Source organism: Lepisma saccharinum, chromosome 1, assembly GCF_977018435.1.
Source record: "Lepisma saccharinum chromosome 1, izLepSacc3.1, whole genome shotgun sequence".
In the NCBI taxonomy this organism is placed as follows: domain Eukaryota; kingdom Metazoa; phylum Arthropoda; class Insecta; order Zygentoma; family Lepismatidae; genus Lepisma; species Lepisma saccharinum.
This window is the reverse complement of record NC_139229.1, coordinates 211058864-211078259: the sequence shown is the minus strand read 5'-3', so window position 1 is coordinate 211078259 and position 19396 is coordinate 211058864. Positions and strand designations below refer to the sequence as shown.

At 38.2% G+C, this 19396-nt stretch overlaps 1 protein-coding gene across 1 annotated transcript; it reads right to left on the bottom strand.

Annotated features, from left to right (window-relative positions):
* Positions 1-510: 510 nt before the first annotated feature.
* On the bottom strand, positions 511-18098 carry LOC145991557 (uncharacterized). The gene is made up of 4 exons (XM_083127598.1): positions 17921-18098; positions 9167-9448; positions 5674-5791; positions 511-956 (listed from the first exon to the last, which is right to left on the bottom strand). The coding sequence occupies exons 1-3, from the start codon at positions 17939-17941 to the stop codon at positions 5696-5698; spliced, it is 399 nt and encodes a 132-aa protein (XP_082983724.1). The 5' UTR covers positions 17942-18098; the 3' UTR covers positions 511-956; positions 5674-5695.
* Between the last annotated feature and the right edge of the window lie 1298 nt (positions 18099-19396).

Here is a 19396-nt window from a genome sequence, read left to right as displayed (position 1 = left end):
GATGTGGAGATCAATTATCTCCAGGGGGTTTTATACATCGATATTTCGCCGTGGCTTGCTGGACTTTGCACCTCCAACTGTTCACCTGAGGTATCTCTTGGTGCAGGTGGAAATTTTACAGTGGAGGTGCACTCACCTCTGGCGAGGGCCGTTGCCTTGCTGACTGTACATAGCCGAGTGGAAAATTCTTGTTGCTCGGCTCTGCATCCGGTGGAAGTTGGGGTGAATGAGCGTTCAACTGGCGAGCTTCAGGGCGATGTTTTAGTAAAATTGATATTTCTACTTTCATGCTCCCAATTCCTTCATCAATATAGATACAAATATAAAGTCTTAGAAATAAATCTAATTTCTGTGTGAGATTTGAATCATTGAACTCAAGAGGAATCGAATCCAGGTTGTCTTATTTTCAAACATCAAGCATAAAAGTTCGATGGGGACCTAACTTTTACAGGTATGTAGTTTAACTAAAACTATTCTATGGGAAGGAAAATGTAAATAAGAACATCATCATTGCACATATGAAAATAAATATATACTTTAATTTAAAAAAAACAACATAATATATATATTAACTTTGAAGTCAACAAGCAACAGTCACAAGTTCAGGGAATGGGTAAAATTTATATAATCATTAAGTTAATATTTCAGCCACTTTAAATTCTCCCTCACATCAATAAGAATATCTCCAAATTATTATATGAGCCAAATACTTTTCATGTTTCACATTTACACTTGAAATGCACTATTATTTTTTGTTGCTTTAATTTCATCATTATTTCTTGTTTCGTAATTTCATATCTCAAATAACATTAATATTTCTCCCTGAAATGTTCATTGGTGTTTCCAATTTCAAACTTATTTTTTCTTCCTTCCATGTCTACTATTCAACATGGGAACAACGCGTTGTTGAGAAGATCACTTGAAAACGATTGGATGCTCCTGGTGGTTTAGAAGTCCTAAGGAGAAAAATAATAAGTATAATTAGGTAAATCCTGTACAAATTAATTCTCGACTCCTAAATTAATTCACCTATAATATTTTACTGTTCGGATTTTTCAAATTGTAGCTTTCCCCGCCATGTTTGGGCACTAAAGTACCAACCTAAAAATGTAAAATATCCGACTACCAAACGACGTCACATAAAGTAACAGCAGAGAACACAATGTCGTTCGAGAAGCACGTCAGGCACTGCATGCATTATCAACTGAAGAAAAATGCCGCTGAGTCTAAGGAAATTATTTGTGCGGCCTTAAGTGAAGATGCCGTATCGTGAAGCACTTGCATCAAGTGGATTCAGAGATTCCGGGAGGGGAATTTCAATCTGGAAGATGAACTGGACAAGTAAGTGGAGCAACTGTTGAAAGAAAATCCAAAAATCAATTGGTTTGAGGAACGAAATTGAGAGGAAAAAAGCATTTACCGCCAGTAGGACTAGGCAGGTGATGTTGCTGCATGACAACTTCAGGCCGCACACGGTAAAAGGTAGTAGTTAACGAAACACTCTATTCGTTCTGTTGGGAAGTTCTGCCTTGTGTGGCTTATTTCCTTGAAGTGGCCCCTTGAGACTACCACCTGCTCTGTTCCCTGCAGCATCACCTAGTAAATTTCCACTTCAGAATCTGTCTAGAGGTATAAAATTGCATTGAGCTTACAGACTTAAAACTGCCGTCATTCTATCACCAGGGGATTCGCCAGCTTTCCTAAAGACGGCAACAGTGTAACTAACTAACTAACTAACTAACTCTCTAGCCTTCTTAAACCCGAAGGTTCATGGCTGCAGCAACACAGGCCTTCCATCTTTCCCTATCTTGAGCAAGATCTATATACTCTTTTCCATCCCTACCGATTTCCCTTAGGTCCATCTCAACGTTGTCCTTCCATCTTCGTCTTTGCCTTCTTACAGGTCTCTTACCATCAGGTTTCCCAACAAGAATCCTGTAAACTCCTCTTTCCTCTCCCATTCGTGCCACATGGCCTGCCCACCTAAGTCTTCTTGATTTAATTATTCTAATAATATCTGGACATGAATACAAATTATGTACTTCTAAATTATGTAACCTTCTCCACTCACCTGTCTCCTCATCCCTTTTAGGTCCAAAGATTTTCCTAAGGATCTTATTTTCAAATACTCTCAATTTATGTTCCTCTTTCAATGTAAGGGACCAAGTTTCACATCCATATAATACTACAGGCAAAATTACCGTTTTGTATATTTTAACTTTTAGTTTCTTAGATATTAAACGAGAAGGCAAAAGTTTATGAAGAGAGAAGTAACATGCATTTCCTGAATTAAGCCTACTTTTTATTTCCTCTTTAATATAATTTTTATTTGTTAATATTACTCCTAAGTATTTGAATTTGGAAACTGGTTCAAACGAGTTATCAATAATTAGATTTTGATTATTACCTAACACTTGATTTCGGCCTGTAAGCATATATTTAGTTATCTCTTTGTTAACTTCCAAACCTATCTCTTCAGCAGTTTTGAAAAATATTTTAGCATTATTCTTAATTGTATTCACATCATCCCCCAGTAAGTCTACATCATCTGCATATGCTAACAACTGAGTCACACCATTTAATTTTAGTCCTTCTTTAGTTTCTTTTACCTTCCTAACAGCATATTCTAAGGCAAAATTAAAGAGCAATGGAGATAATGCATCTCCTTGTTTTAACCCATCATGAATTGTAAATTTGTCAACAGTGTATAAATTACAATTTATTTGTACGGTTAATAGTTTGTACAAGGAAAACACACACGCACACACACACCACATTGATGTGCAAGTAAAGCACAATTAGGATTAAGAGACAAAGGAAGAGAAGCAGTGTTTGTCAAATTGAGTGAGGCAACTCCACCAATCACTGTGTATAGGTGTGTTTCACCTATGTCACAAACTGTTGCATTGTGGCTTCGAGCAGCCATGATTGAGGCCAGTTCTCGTAAGCATACGGAATTCAAGTGAGTGGGCGGGAGATACTAACACACACATTCTTGATTTAAAACAAACGCGCAGTTCGTGCAGATGTAACGAACGCTTCGTGGTGGATATTTCCTTCCAATCGACAAATAAAATTGGCCGCAATCATGGCGGCTGTGCGCATCCTGACGTCACATGAAACCTATCTATCTTCAAGGATGTCACAGAACATTAATAACGAAATTATAAGAAGGTTCAAGAAATAGAGTACATCAGACTCAGAGTACCTAAATCCTAATTATTTTGCTCTCGTCATGAGCAGACTTGTGATCTTTGCTGATGATGAACGTACAATATGAAAGAAAGACACCATTTGGACTCTATATTGCGGGTAAGGGCGTATGTAGGGTGTGAGTCCAGGGGATCCCGACCGACCCCCCCCCCCCCAACCAAATTCGTTTCTAATTTTTGATTTGAGTGATTGATTGAATTAGTGTTTTAAGTCCACTTTATGCACAGTAAAGCCAATCGGAACTTGACCTACAGTTTAAAGTTGGATCCGAACCACTATGTGCCTCCACCGGTTATCGAACTCGAGACCCTTTGATTATAAGGCGACGATGCTACCACTGCGCCATCGGGGAAGCCTTTCCTATTTTTGAAAATACTACGGTAGATTCAGCATACTTTCCAATGAGACACTTGATGTACCAGGCATAGAAAATAGCATCCACCAAAAGTTTTTTTTTTAGTTTCACACTGGGTAGTGATATCGTTTATCAGCTGAAAATCTGACTTCAGTGAGAAACTGTTTTGGTACAGTAAGTGAAGTTTGTGTGTTTTTAGAAATAATACATGCAGAGGTGAAATGCTACAAACAAATATAATGCATTTTGTACCAGACAGTAAAAAGAAAATTGTCAGTGTGTGAAACTCGATTTCTAGAAAAACATGATTCACTTCATGTTTTTGTTAAATTTCTTCAATCTTGTTAGTTAAGTGTAGCTGTCCGAGTGAACCATCCGAAGCAAGTGATCTTCTAGCCGCAAAAATATTTCAAACTGCTTCTGAAAAGTGTCAACATACATTTAATTCTGAAATTTAGATTCCAAGAATAACAAGACAAAAAAAATTACTCGTACTATTATAGATGGGGGAACGTGCCATTTGCCTTCGGGGGTAGGCACCCCAGGCTAGATCCCCTCCCCAAATTTCTTTCTGGGTACGCCCTTGATTGCAGGGTAGAATAATCAGACGACTGGAAACAGGACAAAAACAAAGTGGAGTCTCCAGGCTATGGTGATGGTTTCACAAGACATGCAAGAGAGCCCGGCATCTTGCTTTCTTGATACGTAATTGGTCGGTGTCTGCTAGACAATTGACTTCAGAGCTTAAAGCAACTCGGATGTACAAATTTCAAGGCACACTGTGCGTCAGAGGTTCAAGACAGTCGATCTCTATGCCAGACATCTATAGTCTTGTGTGGCCCATTCACTCCTGCGTAGACGCAAGACCGATTTCAGTAGAGGTAATCCATTCACTTTATAAACTGATTCGGGTTACCCAACGAACTGGAGAGAAAAAGGAACCCGTTATCACCCCTTGAATATGATGGTAAGTAATCAGTTTGGTTGTGTGGACATGCCTTATGTTCAATGGACGCACAGAGTTGTTCATCGTTGAAGCGGTATTGTTAATGCCCAAGGGACAGTGACGAAATACTGGAACCTCAAGTGAGAAATTTCAGAGGTACAGTGGGTCCAAAGGTAGATGTGCACAACTTGTGGAAAATTTTCTTTCAAAGTGAGTGGCCAGCAAGGCATCCAGGTGTGAATTCCATATAGCACGCATGATATGCATTTGGATATGTAAATTTCAACCAGTTAGCCTCACCAATGACAATTCCGACCTCCACATTGCTCTTCGCGAGGACTGAGACCTGGTACGCACAGACTTCACAACAAACACAGCATATAGGTGAGAGATTTCTGTGGCTGGTAGGAGTGACTGCACTTGGCATTGTCTCCACCTCGTGTACTCAGTAAAAAAAAAGGTAAAGTGCTCCCCTGTGCATAGCACCACGCCATGAAGGCGTATAGGGGGTGGGGGGTAACGCCCTACACTTTCTTGATCCGGTCGTGAGTGGGGGTGATGTGATCAGCATCACGCCCCTGACCGCCTTTACCCCCCAGGGTTTCCCCCAGGTACCCATGTTATTCGACGCTGGGTGGGCGCCGGGGCCGCTTCCATCGTTAGAAAAGTTCCCGGATTTGAACCGGCCGGGGATCAAACCCGGGACCTTTAGCATGGTGCATGTTCGTTTCGTTCGTTTCTGCTCTTTCGTTACGCATGCTTATTGTCTACGTTTCGGGCCATTCTGACAAATGAACACTTACCTTGATTATGCTAAACTTTTGGAATTCAGTGTTTGTGCTGCGTGTATGTATCATTGATGTTGCTGCGAGTTTATGTGCACACACACACACACTCACAAATTTGATCCTAGATACTGAGCCACCAATTCCGTGTGCTGTATTTGAAGGCAAAAAAGTCCTTTTCCAAAGGAGTTAAAATGTGAGATGTGAAAGCAACTTAATTTTTGTTGTATTCAAAAATACTTGAAGAGTTCTTTGTCTGGAAACGCCCTTGTGCGTAAAATGGGATGATAGGATCATCTGAAGCAAGTGATAATTGTGAGATGACAACTTTCCTGGTACCATTTTATAAATGATGCCGAAGTAGCCAAACTTACCTGAGATCGATTCACAGCAACATCAATGATATTTGTGACTATCCTTTGGGTAGGTTGCGTAGTAACCCCATGGAGCGAAGTAATCATATCCTTTCTTTTGGCTTGGACCTCTGTATACCTATGCGGAAGAAAAAGTATAAAATATGTTTACATATACACATGTCGGTGGACAACGCATAGAGAACATCAAGACGAACACCTTTTCTTAGTAACATTTAACTCATTAAGACTTTGTATCGCTGCTACGAGTCCCTTGAAAAACGTAAGGTATCTGAACCCAATATGGCCTATCTAAGGTTTGCGATTGTTTCTATTGCTGTACAAAGATAAGCCAGAAAGGTAAAACTAATCACAAGATTCAAAAGAGTGAATATTTCAGGATGTTTACTTAAAATTAGATCCAATTCCAAATAATAACCTGGGTGCAGGGAAGATTTTAATAAAAAGTTACGTTTAGGCCACATTGGATACATATATACGTACGTACATACACAATGTCGCCTACTAATATATTTTGTTCTTTCACATCAACAGAAATTGTAAAGAAAGTAGCACCACAATGTTGTTTATATACATGGATAAGTATATTGATATACTTACATTTCATTCAAATAATGACATATGAGATTTGCACAAAGAAATAACATTGTTTACAAACCAATAAACAAGGGAGTGACATGTCGCAATTAGTTACCAAAAGACCATGGATTATATTATCACAGTTTTGGCAAATCAAAAAGGTCCTCTATTATCGTTAATGAGATCCGCACACTCCACGATGTCACATTCGCACATGTCGTTCACGATATATTCCTATGTATGCCATACTGAGTCCACCTTACATAGTGTTATTTTTTCCTTCGTTATAAACAGTGCTACAGATTAAATTCTAAACTAAGTACATTGTTGCAAAGTACAAATGATGAGCTATCATAATATGCACTAGAGATATAAACACTTTGATGATGATGATAATAATTTCCACATGCAATATTGTATCACGTAGAACACAATCACAAAAACCGGATATTTCGCTTCTTTGTCCTCACGTTACTGTTCTATAAGTACAGCCAAAGGGTTCAATCACGTCATTCGGACAGTCTACATGACATTCTAACGTCATCTGTTGATTTAACCATGTAACTACTTGGATACAGCAAATAGGCCATATTGGGTATAAGGTGATTTTGGTTTCAGGTACCTTATTATTATTATTTTTACAGATTCGTGGTTGCTACTGACAGTCATGATTTAAATTGGTGTCTTTCCTAAACCATCTGAACTTAAATAATACTAATAATATTAGGAGAATTAATTAAAAACACTATAGACCCAACAAATAAAAAAAAACTAAAAAAATAAACCGATTTATATTATATATTACTTATATATTTGTGCACAGGAAGGCTATTCGGGACTGGACATACAGTTCAGAGTGGAATGCCAACCACTATGAACCTCCACCGAGTATCGAACCAGAGACCCCTTCATTACAACGCGACGACGTTACAACTACACTATCGGGGAGGCCCCACTGAGTCATGTTTTAACGGAAAACTACTTTACTTTATTGAATGGTTTTGTTTATTTTACTTCGCTCTTTTGCAACTTTTGGCTAATCGCGAAGATGAGGACGAGTCATGATATTATGAGTGAACTCCCACAAAGAATACCCATGCCCATGCCGAGATTCGAGTTCAGGCCATTGGCTGTTAAGTCCTGACGTGAAGATTGTGAAGTTTGTTCTCGCACGAAACGCACCGGCAAGTAGGCTGGTCTGTTCAGTGACGTCAAACTCCACTAATTCGGAAAATACAATATAATTTGAACAGAGAGTAACATGGAGAAGACGAGTGTGCTTTAACTGTTGCTAAAAAGTTATTGAAATGAGCATGAATGCTTACAATAGAGTTTATTCTGCCAGAAGGATATGTATTCCGCTAAATGCCATGTGAGAACTTTCTATGAACAAAATACTACGACTGATGCTGTCGCCTAGTGCGTTCCATAAGTCGTAACGGAACGCACGAATCGAACGCAAATGTGAAATTTTTACGGATCTTTTTTTCCAAATACAGTGTTATTTTTTAAATGTCCACATAGCACCGAGTTTTAGATCGTTTATTCAATAATCGTTGCTCTATAAAGTAAAGGAAGCAATATGACTGCCGAGCGTAGAGCTACAACGAGGTGAAGCGTGTAGTTGTCGCGCCCAGGAACGACACCTATAAGTCTTACCACGAATTCGGACTATAACGATTCCGCTGTTGGTGGAACTGTGCTGTCTAGGCCACAACACCTGCCGATTCGGACACAGTCTCCATCACTCACAGATTATATCGGATCATTCTTCTCACAGATTATCCCATAATATTGTCTCGGCACGTTTTACAACTATCCCAGCACCATGAACAACAATACAATTACCTATTATCTTTGTTCTTTGGCATTAAACTACATTCTAAACGCATTAAACACAACAGTGTTCGGTAATCATTTATGTTCAATCTTTCTGCACAATCGAATGAACAAATTGTTATTTAAAATATTAACAAAGAACTGTTCGAATTATCCATGATATCTTCCAACGCCAGAACTATCACCCAGCATTCAAGCAATGATTCAAGTTTCAAATTAAAATTAAAATCGCCTTTATCAAATGGCAAGGTTCAACCTGTGGATGTTCATCCAGCTAACATAGTTTGTGTTACTCATGTACAGTCACCGGCAATAAAAATGGGATTCGTAGATCCTTAAGTACTAACTTCCCTGCAAGCCGTTGTGTGTGTTGCCTAACTCACATACCACAGATAAAGATATATAATCAGATCTTCATCTAAGGCAGGAAAACCGGTGCACGGACCTCCCACTGGGAATCGCCATTCGCAAGTAGTTTTGTAGTAATCCGAGCACCACTCGCACTTTTCCTTCCACTTCTTCTACCAAACAGAATAAGAGATGGCAGTGCTAAATTTCAACAGCTGTCAAGCCTGACTTTACCGGAACCATTGCCATTATCCATCCAATGATGGATTCCAAGAAAAACTTCCACCTGCGGTGCCTCAGTTCTGCCTCAGTGCTTCGGCATTGAAAACTGACCGCGAAGGTGTAACTTTTACTAGCGGTTAGGGAGCAATAGAATAATGTATATCCATGTAAAGAATAGATTATGGAAAATATCTGACTAATATACTCATTCCTAACATATAAGAATTAAAAGGTTACTGAAGAAACAACGTTATAAAAACGAGTATTTTTTAAAGAACACTCAAGCAATTTACCACAGATATTCTGTGCGTAGCAACGAGATAAATCGTTTATATATTGTTTTATTTATCTTGCGTTTATATTATATCTTTATCTGTGCACATACTAAATATTTCTAAGCAAGGGCATCATATAAGAATATTGACATACATAGTTATGCAAGTTTTCTGTGAGGCAAGATAAGTTTCCAGAATCGCCACCTATAACCGTGGTAGTCTTGGCTCACCTGTATCTTTACTCGTCCGCTCGGTCCATATCCACCACCACCACCACCACCACCTCCGCCGCCATAGCCGTCTCCACCGCCTCCACCACCGATGGAGCCCGATCCATAGGTGTCTGCCACCGCTATGCTGCCAGTTCCCCCCGTCGCAGCCGGTATGGGGGCGTCCCTTGGGCCTCCTCCACCATAAGTTCCGTATGGGAACTGGGCGTTGTTCCCAGCGTAGCCAAACTGCGCCACTGCCGAGCTCAAGACGACTGACGCTACAGCCACGAGTAGAAGAACCTGAAAGATGCATTAATTAGTCAGTTGATAAATTCATGAATACATGACCTTCGTGGCCGAACACGACTTTCGATCTCTTCGGGTTCGAGTCCGATCCTGAGCATGGGTGTTCCTTATGAGTGTCATTTCATCCAATCATCACTCATCGTCACTATTAGCCAAAAGCGACGTAAAATGACAAAAATACAAATGCAAACATGAATACACTCAGAGTGTGTTATGTTAAAGTTGATTTAAATAGGGTGGCCACTTTAGAAACATCATAAAATTCAAGTATAATCCCCGCTTTTCAAGACGAACTTTCCAAAATTCAAGGGTACAATCAGATGTTTCATCCATTTCAACCTTACATATTACCGCCTCTCACCACCCACACACACACAAAAATATTAACAATATAAAGGGTCTGTGCGATTCTCAAGTATCAAAAAAATTCTAATTCAATTCAATTGAGCGGTGTATATTTGATTTAAGGTTCGAAGTTTACATTTGCCATTTCGCGTACTCATACTCGAAATACATCTACAAACACAAGTCACAAATGTTACGGGATATAGTAATCTACGTAAAATTGTTAATTGTACGTATAACAATTTTAAATTTACCTAATCAACTTCAAGGCATCTTATCTTGCAATAATCTTCCGTATATCAGATAGAATGTTCTGCAAAGGACACTAACAAATCAAATCAGTGGTGATACGAACCTTGGTTGATTCATTGATTGATTTGCTTTATTTTACTTCGCTTTTTGTGCCACTTTTGGCAGCTAATTTGCGAAGATGGGGATGAATGATGATGTGATGAAATTGATGAATGGACACTCACAAACATCCATGCCCAGGCCCGGATTCGAACCCGAGACCCCTAGCGTCGTAGCTCGATGTACAAACCGCTCCGCCACGGGGGCCGGCACGACCCTTGGGATGTATGCATCATACAATACTAATTTTGCATCAATTTTAAATATTCTTCAATGCAAAAATGACCACTAATACTTAGAAAGAGATTCCAGTCCAATAAGAAAAGTACGATGTAAAATATAGCGTATGGGTGTGTGTAGTAACAATTTTCAGTTTTCTGGTAAACTTGTCAACTATTGAGAACTTAACAAGTGGCTTGCACTTTCACTTGAAAGCACAGTCACTGATACCAAAAACAACGTCGCTCTGGCACGTTTTAGAATGCAAAGGCAATCAAATATTCACTATTTGTACACAAGTTGATCATGGATGATTGCTACGAACCATACTCGTAAAGGAAGCCTTCCTTCTGTTTATTTGAAATACCTAGATATTTTAATGTTTGGCGATGAATATATTATAAATACTATATATATATATATATATATATATATATATATATATATATATATATATATACTTGATCGATTGGAATATTTATTTTAATAACCACATTAGCAACAGCTTTTGTAATGACCAAAAAATAAAATATGTATGGTATTGAGGTTGTACTTCATGCTCACTCGTATTTTTTCCAAGAAATAGAGCCGGATGTAGCGATGAGGCTTCATTTCCGAAAACAATTGATCTTGACCTCCTTGTGCCTTGGGAATAAGAGCGAGTTGATTCTTGTAGACTCTCACGCTTAGTCCTCTTTATTAAAAGAAAATACGAAGAAATAAGGAAAAGCAAGGAAACTTGGAGAAACCAGTTTGGTGAAAATAACATTTCCTGTTCGAACTTTCTTGCGTGACGTGAAAAATCAACGGCAAGTCTTTCGAGTTTCCTTCTTCTTTTAATAACCCATCATCGTTCTTCTTATTAACGACAAAATACAGACAGCAAATTAAAAAGGAGAAGAAGATGCAGCAACCAGAATTCATTTGCAATGGCTGTAGGTAACAAAATGCCCTGGTTCACATATTCGAAAGTAGGTTAGCAAAACATGGGTTGATATATGAAATGAAATTTCACAAAGGATTTTAGTAAAAGAAAGTTGCTATTAGCTACAGATGACTAATCAAGATAAAACTTCTTCATCTAGGGACAAGTATCCTGTTTTAGGTTGACTGCTAAGATGATTGTCTTTTAAGTGAATACGAGAAATAATTGAAATGTAATTATACTGATAGTAGCCTATTTTAAATATGTAGAAGTAATTTTAACGCAACATGAGGTACTTTTCGACAGTGTATTGGTTAACAGTAGCTACTTGTAATCGTAGATTCCGAATTGAATTGATCAGTGGTTCATATCACATTTTAAACAGTAGATTCTGGCCCCATCAGCTATCCGTGTATAAAACTGGATTAAAACAAGGCTATTATTAAAGACAAGGACCTCCGGTGGCGTCTTGAAATAAAAATGTCCCGGGTTCGACACTCTGTAGAAACACAAAGTGGTTTGGATGCCAATCTAAACTGTAGGTTCAGTCCCGATTAACCTACCTGGACATGAAACGGACTTAAAACAAACTTAACTTATTAAAAATGAAATATAGTGGAGTGATAGACAAACCAAATAGTAAGAAACGTTTCAGTTATTATTTCAATAGAACCGTCTATCTGGTCGTCATCCTCAAATTTAATAATTTTAACATTGGGATATCACAAGAACCATTAGATCTATAAACGCGAGACTGTTGATATGCCAACTGGATGATATATTAATATCTTCGATTCGCCCTTCCTGTACTACATAATCGACAATCGTAATATATCATAAGGATGGAAACATAAAACTGAAACATTTACCGAATACTAATCCAACTCTACATAAAGGATTTCGATCTTATCGCATGTTCAGTAGCAGCGATTGCGTGATAAAACTGGGGACAAAGTGCGCCATTATCGCCGCCACTGTGTTCATTTATCTAAGTCAGTCACACACACAATCAAATGTCTACATTCGACATGATACAACATACATATTTTTGAACTGTGAATTATCGATGTGATGCAATATAGCCTACACATTGCATCACAATATCGATTGGCAGTCCTTTTTTGTTTTGTTTTATTCAGAAATTGAATACAGGGGTGCCCACAGGGGGGTTTTATGGCGCAGGTTGCGCCATCGAGATTTTTGGAGGGGATTTTTTCCTTCAAATAATAGAATATAACATTTATATATTTTCCAAAATATATGTAAGAATTTTACACCTTAAATGCACCATATTTAATCCATTAGATGAAGAAATGAAAGTGTTTAGCGCATTATCGAAGGTAGGGAGGAATATCGAACTCGTACATATTAGGCCTTAATTGACGCGTGGGTTCTGAGGGGGATTCTGAATTAAACTTTGGGGGGGGGGGACAGTATCCAACTTTAGGTCATAGATTATGGCGAGTACTTTAGTTAGAGGGGGATTGACCATTAAATTGAAGGGAGTATCCAATTCTTGTGTATTACTCTTGTCTTAGACTGTTGCGGAAATTCTGGTGTGGAGACTGAGAATTATTTTTTTGAGGGAGGCAATATTCACTCTTCAATATTAACAGTAAGTCTAAAATTGGCATGGAAATTTTGGTGGTAGGGTTGAGTATGAAATTTAAAGGGGGGGAGATAGAAAGCTCTTGATAAAGTGTTCAATCTTAGATTGTCAAGGGATTTCTGTAGTGAAGAGAGAGTTCGAACATTACATTTTGGAGACTGTATTTAGCGATAAGGCATCCACCCCGAATGTGCCAAAGGAAAAGCTGGAAAAGGAAAAGAATAAATATCTCGGGATCTTAAGAAAGTATTGATACCCCATTAAATTAATATTCTTCAAAGCCTGCAAAGAAATTAATGGAAAAATTTTCTTGCTCTCTTCGCTCGCAATAGTTTGTTGCTACGATGTGTGTTTGGTGCTTTAATGAGATGAATATGAAGTTTTTATACTAAAGCTGCTCTATAAGACAAGCGATATTCCCGAGTGATTGATTCATTGATTTGGTGTTTTAAGTCCACTTTATGCAGTCTAAGGCTAATCGGGACTGAACCTACAGTTTAAAGTGGGATCTATGCGATATTCTCGATTATGATGAACGATGTTAGGTGTGGTCTTGAGTGTTTAGGGAGGAGGGGCAGATCAATTATAATGTTCAGTAAAGCTATGAAAAAAGTTACTTTCGGTAGACACGCTGTCGTAATTAAATATTTTGTGAGGATTACGATATGGTTTAAGGGCGCGAATGATATGATTTGAGGGGACGCATTACATGATTTTTGGGAGGATGCGTCATTGGCCTTGGGGAGGATGGGCACCCCTGATTGAATACAACCGAAACCTATAGATTACTCAAGAACTACTAAAAACATGTAGGATAGGTAAAAACTTTAGTGGATTTAAATACCTACTGGTATTATCTTAGTGTGCCATAAATAATCTCAATCAGTACATCCGTCTATCTACGGGGACGGAACAGAAAGAAGTGGACTGCAGATATCAGAGAAACACTTGAAACTACAATATGCAATGAGTGAGCTCTATTGACTAAATTAGTGCGTCCATTTGTATGTGAGAATCAAATAGAACTTATCTATCTGTATGTGTGTTGATTACCAGGAAACTTTACAAGATACAGGGGCAAAATTTGATATATTTTGTTGTAATACGCAATGTCAATGACGTAACAATTTCCCAATTTCGGCGTTTGCTTGAGGTTTTTGTAAGTCCACTTTATGCACAGATAGGCTTATCGGGTCAGAGCCTACAGTTTAAAATGAGATCAGGACCTCTATGTGCCATCACAGAGTATCGAACCCGGGGTCACTTGATTACAAGCCGACGACGTTATCGCTACGATACCACTAGTGAGACCCTAGTACACGTGAAGCCTTTCGTAGTTGCAAAATAAACACGTGTCTTACTGGCTTGCTTTGGAACTCAACAAATTACGAGATAATATAGTATTAATATTATGTAGCGTTTTTTTTTCATTATTTAAATTTTTCAGACATTTCTAGGTGGAGGAGTTGGATTCTTTTTAATAGTTGTTATTTAGCATCGCTCGTCTGCCATTCTTAGCTAATTGCGATTTAGAAGTTTCATCAATTCCTCTAAGGATCATTCTTTAACGCAACCCAACTGTGAGAAATTAAGGAATATTTTAGGAGTCTATAAATAAACAAATTTGTTAGTGGATTCAAGTGGAAAAATCCTAATTTGTAAAACTGAGAAACGAGGTCCCAATTAGGAATGTTAATTAATAAAAATATTTACATCGTACAGTTTCATACTTTTCGTTATCTTACGTCGCTTTTCTACCTCTTGAAGTATCCGCAACGATGAGAATGAATGATGAAATGAGTGATGGAACAACCACCATGAAATTAATCAGATTTCGAACCTGAAGCATCTGGCGACGCGGTGCGTTATACTGACGTTTCCGCCACGAAGTCCAGGAAATGTATTCCTTGCGTTTAATTTCCTAACAAAGGACTGATTCCACTTAGTAGTTGCTTTCACATTGCAAACTGCATTTACTTATTAACTTACTTCACGTTTCAGGTACAGTATTGAGACCATTGTTACTGCAACCGAGACCTAGACAAGAAAGAGTCGTATGTTTATGAATCGAACGAAACAGTACAACTCGAGACATTATCAAGTATCGTCTCGATACTCTATTGAGATTAGCAATTCAATTGATAAACTTTCCATATTCAAAGGAGCGTAATATAACAGAGTACTTAAGAGCTTCAGTCAGCATTACCAACTTTTACTTTTAAAAATCTCGATTCATTTCAAAGTTTAGCTGCAAAATTTCCCAAGAATTTCAGAAGTTAATACGGAATGAGTGTATGCCTTATTCAAAACGTATTTCGTTTCTAAAACTAGGTGGGGCAGCTGATTTTCCAGTAGTGTAACTGATTCGAAGCCAGAACATTCGGCAGTGTTCTGCTACATGGGTTTACACAGAATTTTTTATCTAGGGTTGTAGGTTCGTATTTAGCGGGAGTAAAAATAATGTAGAGTTAAAATGACCAAAATTTGGGCCTATGTAAAATAATTAGGAAGTGTTGATAAGATTTGGGGCTGAGGTGTGTGGATAAATTTCTGGGCTACATAGAAGGCCCATAAGCTATCATTTATTTACAACGAATGGCAGTTTGCATTTGTATTGTAGCTGTAACCGATTATTACAACTAGTGGCGTAGCAACATATCGCGAGACCCTGGGCGAGATTAGAATGCGAGGCCCCCATCCATTCTTTAAATTTGAAATCTCAATTTGAATTGATACAAAATCTTCATGGATATGCCAGCAATTTATCATATTTAAATAATAATAATAATAAATTAGTGACAAAAATTATATTTTATAATTTCACTCTTCCTAAAAATGTCTTTCTCTGTTTTTCTAGAGCTGAAATCTCAAGCTGTAGGACAGGTCCGGGCCCAGGGGAGGGGCCATGGGAGCCATGACCCCTCCCCCAAACTGTGAGATATAATATGAAGATATAAAAACATACGAAAATAACATTGACGATTATTCAGATTGTGCAATATATTCGATTTCGTCCTTGCATGCTTCTTTAAACAAGAAAATAATAAATGGGTAAAAATGTCCAAGCACGTTATCGTGATTTGTGTAAATGTTTCACATGAGAAATACGACGATAATTTTTACTTTTTTCGACCCTCCTTAGATTTTTAGGCCCACCTGCCTGTACGTTACACCCCATGATTTGACGTATTCGTTCAAATTATAACGTTTAATTAGAATTTAAAACTTGATAAAAAGGGAACGTTGATCAATCCCATGGACGCGGGGCTCTTTCAAGCGCGAGGCACCGGCTGGTCGCCCACTTCGCCCACCCTTGCTACGCCACTGATTACAACCATTGTTTGTGTACGGTTTATTACAAGTTCTTTGGGCGCTGGTGATTTCAAGTAAACAACTAATCTGATTTTTCATTACTTTATAGATTGCTTTGACAAACTTTAAAATATCAAAATATACTAAAATTACACCCACACCCCCTATACGCCTTCATGGCGTGGTGCTATGCACAGGGGAACACTTTACTTTTTTTTTTTTACTAAAATTATATTCTAAACAAAATGCTACATAAAAATGGTGTTCTAATATTTCAATCAAAAGTTAATATGCACTATTCGTTTAATTATAAAATGAAACCATGAAGTGAAAGTATTATTTTATAACAAACAATCTAAATTGGCTACAGCGTGACAATCCAATGACAAGTAAACAAAATAGAATTATGATTAGAGAATGTTATTGGATATGATTAAAAATTTGCCACTTTGATGCGTAAAGCAATAGTTTGATATTGAACACATCCAGTTTGTAATTAAATATAATGAACGTCGCACCAGTGGTGCATCGGAAATTAAAATGAACACTAACTGAGTAAACTTTTATTAGCGTCCCATAATTCTTCATTTTAACTTGTACTTATTGCTCAGTAATAATATGAATTAATTGTTTATTTTTATTTATTTATTTATTTATTTATTTATTGCGTCTTGTTTATCATGGCGAAGTTAAGGCTTTGTAGCCTTTTCTACCACTTAACCATGTTTACAACAACATTTAAACCATTACATAGAAAGGTAAATTTTTAAAATATAAAAAGAGAAATATAAAATTACAAAGAAAAAATACAGAAAAAAATGATAAGAAAAAAAATACATACGGGAATAAAATCCTAACCTATACACACGAACATACAACAAAACACACACATACACACACACACACAATCAGATATTCATGACAGTAGTCAGGGATTTGAAATATTAAGGTGAATAAGGATTTTCAGTGTTGTTCTGCGCTTAACTGTATGCAATTTATCACTAAAATATAATGTGCTAACTATTTGTGCCCAATAAAAAATGTTTTAATTGCGTCTTAAAGACATATACTGAAGATGAGTTTCGGATATCGAGGGGCAGTGAGTTCCAAAGACGAGACGTAGAAACGGTGAAAGATTTTGAATAAAAATTTGAGTTATGAAGGGGGATGAGTAGTTGAGTTCTCCCTCGCGATCTGGTGTCAAGGCTGTGTGATTCGGAAAGCATTGAGAATCTGCTCGAGAGATAAGCCGGTTCCTTTGAACTGATTGCCCTATAGAGAAGGGTGAGGTTGTGTACCTTTCGCCGATCAATTAATTTGAGCCAATTTAGCTTTGTAAAGAAAACGGATAAATGGTCCCTATATTTCAGATCGAAAATAAAGCGGACGCAGGTGTTTTGTACTCGTTGAAGACGTTGAGCGAGATTAATTGTAGGACACCTGTAACTCAGGCTAAGAAAATAAATCTCTTGATTTATCACACCTCTGGGGGGGGATTGTGTTATAGGGCCTGCATATATGCTCCAGGCCCCGCACCTATCTAGGGCAACCCTGATTACAACTCCTTGTTCGCCAGTTCGAAATGACTGACCACCCTAATTAATTAGTCACCAGAATTTCTCACACTACTTGTGCATAGTTACAAACAATAGGTCCTAAATCGTTACAGGTACTTGCATGTCACTTCTCCCTTTCCAGTACTCACCCTTTCACAGTTACACTCCATGATGAGCGCACTCACAGGTTCACTTCCGTTCCTTCAACACTCGTGCTCTTCCCTGTTCCGTGTCGTAGGCGGGTAAAATGCAGACTGTTGGCTGCTTGCAGTTCCAGGTCGACTTTATAATCCTCGCAGCCAAACGAACACGTTGCTTCTGCAGATCTTCTAACCCACATTCCTAACGAAACCGGTTATCATTACCAAGCTGTCTTTTTTTTTCCTACATGGTTTTATTGCCGTTTGCCAAGCGGAACAAAAAAGCTTTCCCAACTCATCAACGTTTTTCCAGTGGAATAAACGTTGCACGTCCATCGACTGAAGAGATCTTGTACTAATTATTCTTTTGTCTTGTTGTTTATCTCGTCGAGTGTTTTGCTGCTGCGTAGGTGTGTACCACGCGTAAGTGCGTGTTTCTGATTGTTGAACATGGCTTTACTGTTAAGTTCGAGCGAATCTAACGTAGTTTAAAATGCAAAGAGGACGTAGAAACTAGTGAGAGAAAGCGAAATGCAGGATCTTAAAACGAATCAGATCGTTAACAGCTGCCTTGCAAGGCAGTTCTCAGATCGCTGGATAAAGTAACGCCATCTAAATCTGAAAAGTGGAAGTGTGGTTTAATGGCGGAAGGATCGCGAGTTAATGAAGAGAGGGAAATGTTTATACCAACGTACAAGTGAGCCAAATATGATAGAAAGCGAAAACGAAGCGTTCATCGTGTGTATTTGCTAAGATGAGAAGACAAAGAATGGAAATGGGTAACCCTTAAAGTGGATTAATGTTTACTCGCAGTGATCTATCCGCATACCCCCAAGCCCACTAAAATTGTCCACAAAATCCCAATTCATGGTCGCTCTCACTCTAAATTTACCCATACACGAACTACACCCCTTCCCCTAACAGAAAATTCACGATAAACCACTTTTTGTTTCAGCCTCAGGAACAGTGGAAGGGGGTTCCTGTAGTTTAACATGGTGACAATGAGATAGGTGCCTCTCCACTTGGAGCACTGGAAATAGGCATGGAGAGTAACCTTCGTACAACTGATAGAGGGGAAACTACGGAAAACCTAAGTTACCATGGTAAGCTGGAATTTCGAACCCAAGACCATTGGCATCCGTAAAGGAGGACGGGAGGGGGGATTTCGGCTCCCTCCTGAAATGTGGATGTAAAGCGAACGCTATACCTTGTAGGGAAGCAAGCATTTCAGCATCTAAGTGTACGTGTTTCATGTTCACTGTTGTTGACTGTATATATATATATATATATACACACACACATATCACGCATCATCTCAATAAAAACACGTGTGCGGTAATTATAATTAACTTGACAAATAAGACTGGTCCATGCTTGTAACGACGAGCATTGTTGAAGCGTTGCTTGAATGTGGGGAGTAATGTCCTCCTTGATTCTCACTGGAAAAATGTGTTGCCTTGTACAAGACCTCCTGATAAGATTATA

Bases quoted from the DNA above. Each gene is read 5' to 3' on its own strand.
- LOC145991557 (XM_083127598.1), bottom strand. From the start codon at position 17,941: ATGGAGTGTAACTGTGAAAGG. The intron at 9,449-17,920 runs GTGAGTACTGGA...TGCATCTTTCAG, and splicing joins TGGAGTGTAACTGTGAAAGG to GTTCTTCTACTCGTGGCTGT. The intron at 5,792-9,166 runs GTGAGCCAAGAC...TCTTCCGCATAG, and splicing joins GCGGACGAGTAAAGATACAG to GTATACAGAGGTCCAAGCCA.